Source organism: Hippocampus comes, unplaced genomic scaffold (genome assembly GCF_001891065.2).
Source record: "Hippocampus comes isolate QL1 unplaced genomic scaffold, H_comes_QL1_v1.1 scaffold22, whole genome shotgun sequence".
Classification (NCBI taxonomy): domain Eukaryota; kingdom Metazoa; phylum Chordata; class Actinopteri; order Syngnathiformes; family Syngnathidae; genus Hippocampus; species Hippocampus comes.
In genome coordinates, this window is record NW_017806175.1 from 6,324,311 (window position 1) to 6,326,369 (window position 2,059).

Sequence of the window (2,059 nt, forward strand, 5' to 3'; positions counted from 1 at the left end):
TTTTTTTTTTTTTTTGTTCCTTCAGGGAGGGCCGCTCTAATGCTCACGTCAAAGGTGACTACCAGAGGATCGGTGACGTGATGCTAAAGAATATGTCTGCTCTCAAGGTGAGATTTCACCTATTTCCAGCTTCCAGATTTCATCCCTCTTTTTTTTTAAGTGGTACTTGATGTGAAATGTTTGAAAACGCCTGTTGCCCACCCACCCTAGGGCTTTACCGGCTACCTGCAGAAGCACGACGAGGTGCTGGCGGAGCTGGAGAAGGCCAGCAAGCGACTGAAGAAGCTGGAGACGGTCTACAAGGAGTTTGAACTGCAGAAGGTGTGTTACCTGCCACTCAACACCTTCCTGCTCAAGCCCATCCAGCGCCTCATGCACTACAAGCTCATCCTGGAGCGCCTGTGCAAGCACTACGGACCGGCCCACCGCCACCACGCAGACTGCAAAGGTGAGCGGGCGCGCAAATTGCATGGCGTAAACACACACACGCACGCATTCAGCAAGAAGTAGTGGTCGGTCAGGGCTACCAAAGTCTTCTCAGCTGGTCCAACCACTATCAGAAGCATTGACCTACATTTACAACCTAAAATCGTAATATTGTACAGTGATTCCTTGATCAAAACAATCAAATCATTTTTTGCTGATTGGAATGAATGGAAATTCCATGAATCTGGTACAGGCAAAAAAAAAAAAAAAAGATGACAATAAAACATTTTTTTGTTTTTTATTCACGATAAAATGGCAATATTTGGTGTGCAGAGGCTCTAAAGGAGGTGGCGGAGATCACGGCGCAGCTTCAGAGCAGCCTCATCCGCCTGGAGAACTTCCAGAAGCTCACTGAGCTGCAGCGAGACCTCATCGGGATTGACAACTTGACTGCACCGGGGAGGGTGAGTTGGGCTTTTGAATTGGGGTTCAAAGTTGAGATTTCACTTTCGAGTTTCAAGCCCCGGGTTAGACTGTCAAATACAAGGTTTCAAATTAGCATTCAAGTCAGGGTTTGAAAATAGTTTTATCGCTTCAAGTCAGCGTTAGGATTTGAAATTTGGGTTCGTGTTTCAAGATAAGGTTTATAAAACTTCAAACATGAGTTGTGGCTTTTGAATGACGATTTTCAGCCTGGGTTAGGGTATTAAACACAACGTTTCAAATCTCAAGTCATGTTTTGGGTTTCGAGTTGGAGTAAGTGTTGCGAGTTACGGTTAGGCTTTCAAGGTACGGTATGACTCGCTCCCTTTCTCTCTCTATGCAGGAGTTCATACGAGAGGGCTGCCTGTACAAGCTCACCAAGAAGGGACTGCAGCAAAGAATGTTCTTCCTGGTGAGGAGATCTTGACAATTCAATCAATCAAGTGATTGTAACCATCAAACCTCGTTCGTGGCCATTTTCCTTACGTTGCTTTTTGCGACTTGTACTGCGTCAAGTGTTGAACTAACGTCATTAGTAGAAAAGAGCCATTTGTACCAGCTTTTTTTTTTTGTCTTATGTTACTAATACAGTGTTGCCAAGGAAATGCCATAGCTAATGATGAGCTTATCTGAACCTTTTAAGGAACGACTTTGAACACAAATGGTTCACCAACACATGTAACAGTGCAATATAACAATACAGGCAGATATATTTATTATTCTCTGTGAAAAGCGACTAATAATACTGCTGTTCAATGAGTCACTCGAGTGGTGGTGAAACTATGCTCCATTTGTCTCGGCGTCTGTTTTATACTGCCCCCTAGTGGCCATGTCAATCACCACAGGAGGAGCCGCAATGAATTTAGCATCATGCACAAACTGTTAAATTATTTTCAGCGGTTTTCGCTGGCCATAATCATCCAGTCATGATAAAGTAATATCCACAATCAAGCCCGACAGTAATTTTGATGCGAATTCCCATGTTTTTTTTTTTCTTGTCATTTTTTTCAGTTCTCAGATATGCTTCTCTACACCAGCAAAGGCGTCACGGCAACCAATCAGTTCAAAGTCCACGGACAGTTGCCCCTCCATGGCATGATCGTGAGTATTGTTTGTATGGGGGTGGGGTAGGGGGGTGGGGGGTCGAAGG

General features: G+C 44.3%; 1 protein-coding gene across 1 annotated transcript in view; it reads left to right on the top strand.

Annotated features, from left to right (window-relative positions):
* The first annotated feature begins 22 nt into the window (after positions 1 to 22).
* The window catches only part of LOC109532208 (FERM, RhoGEF and pleckstrin domain-containing protein 2-like), a 6,954-nt gene continuing 4,917 nt past the window's right edge, over positions 23 to 2,059 (top strand). Inside the window, exons 1-5 of the mRNA XM_019896924.1 lie at positions 23 to 107; positions 211 to 448; positions 760 to 890; positions 1,253 to 1,321; positions 1,921 to 2,010. Of these exons, the coding sequence (XP_019752483.1) occupies positions 81 to 107; positions 211 to 448; positions 760 to 890; positions 1,253 to 1,321; positions 1,921 to 2,010 (555 nt within the window). The 5' untranslated portion in view covers positions 23 to 80. The remainder of the gene's footprint in view (positions 108 to 210; positions 449 to 759; positions 891 to 1,252; positions 1,322 to 1,920; positions 2,011 to 2,059) is intronic.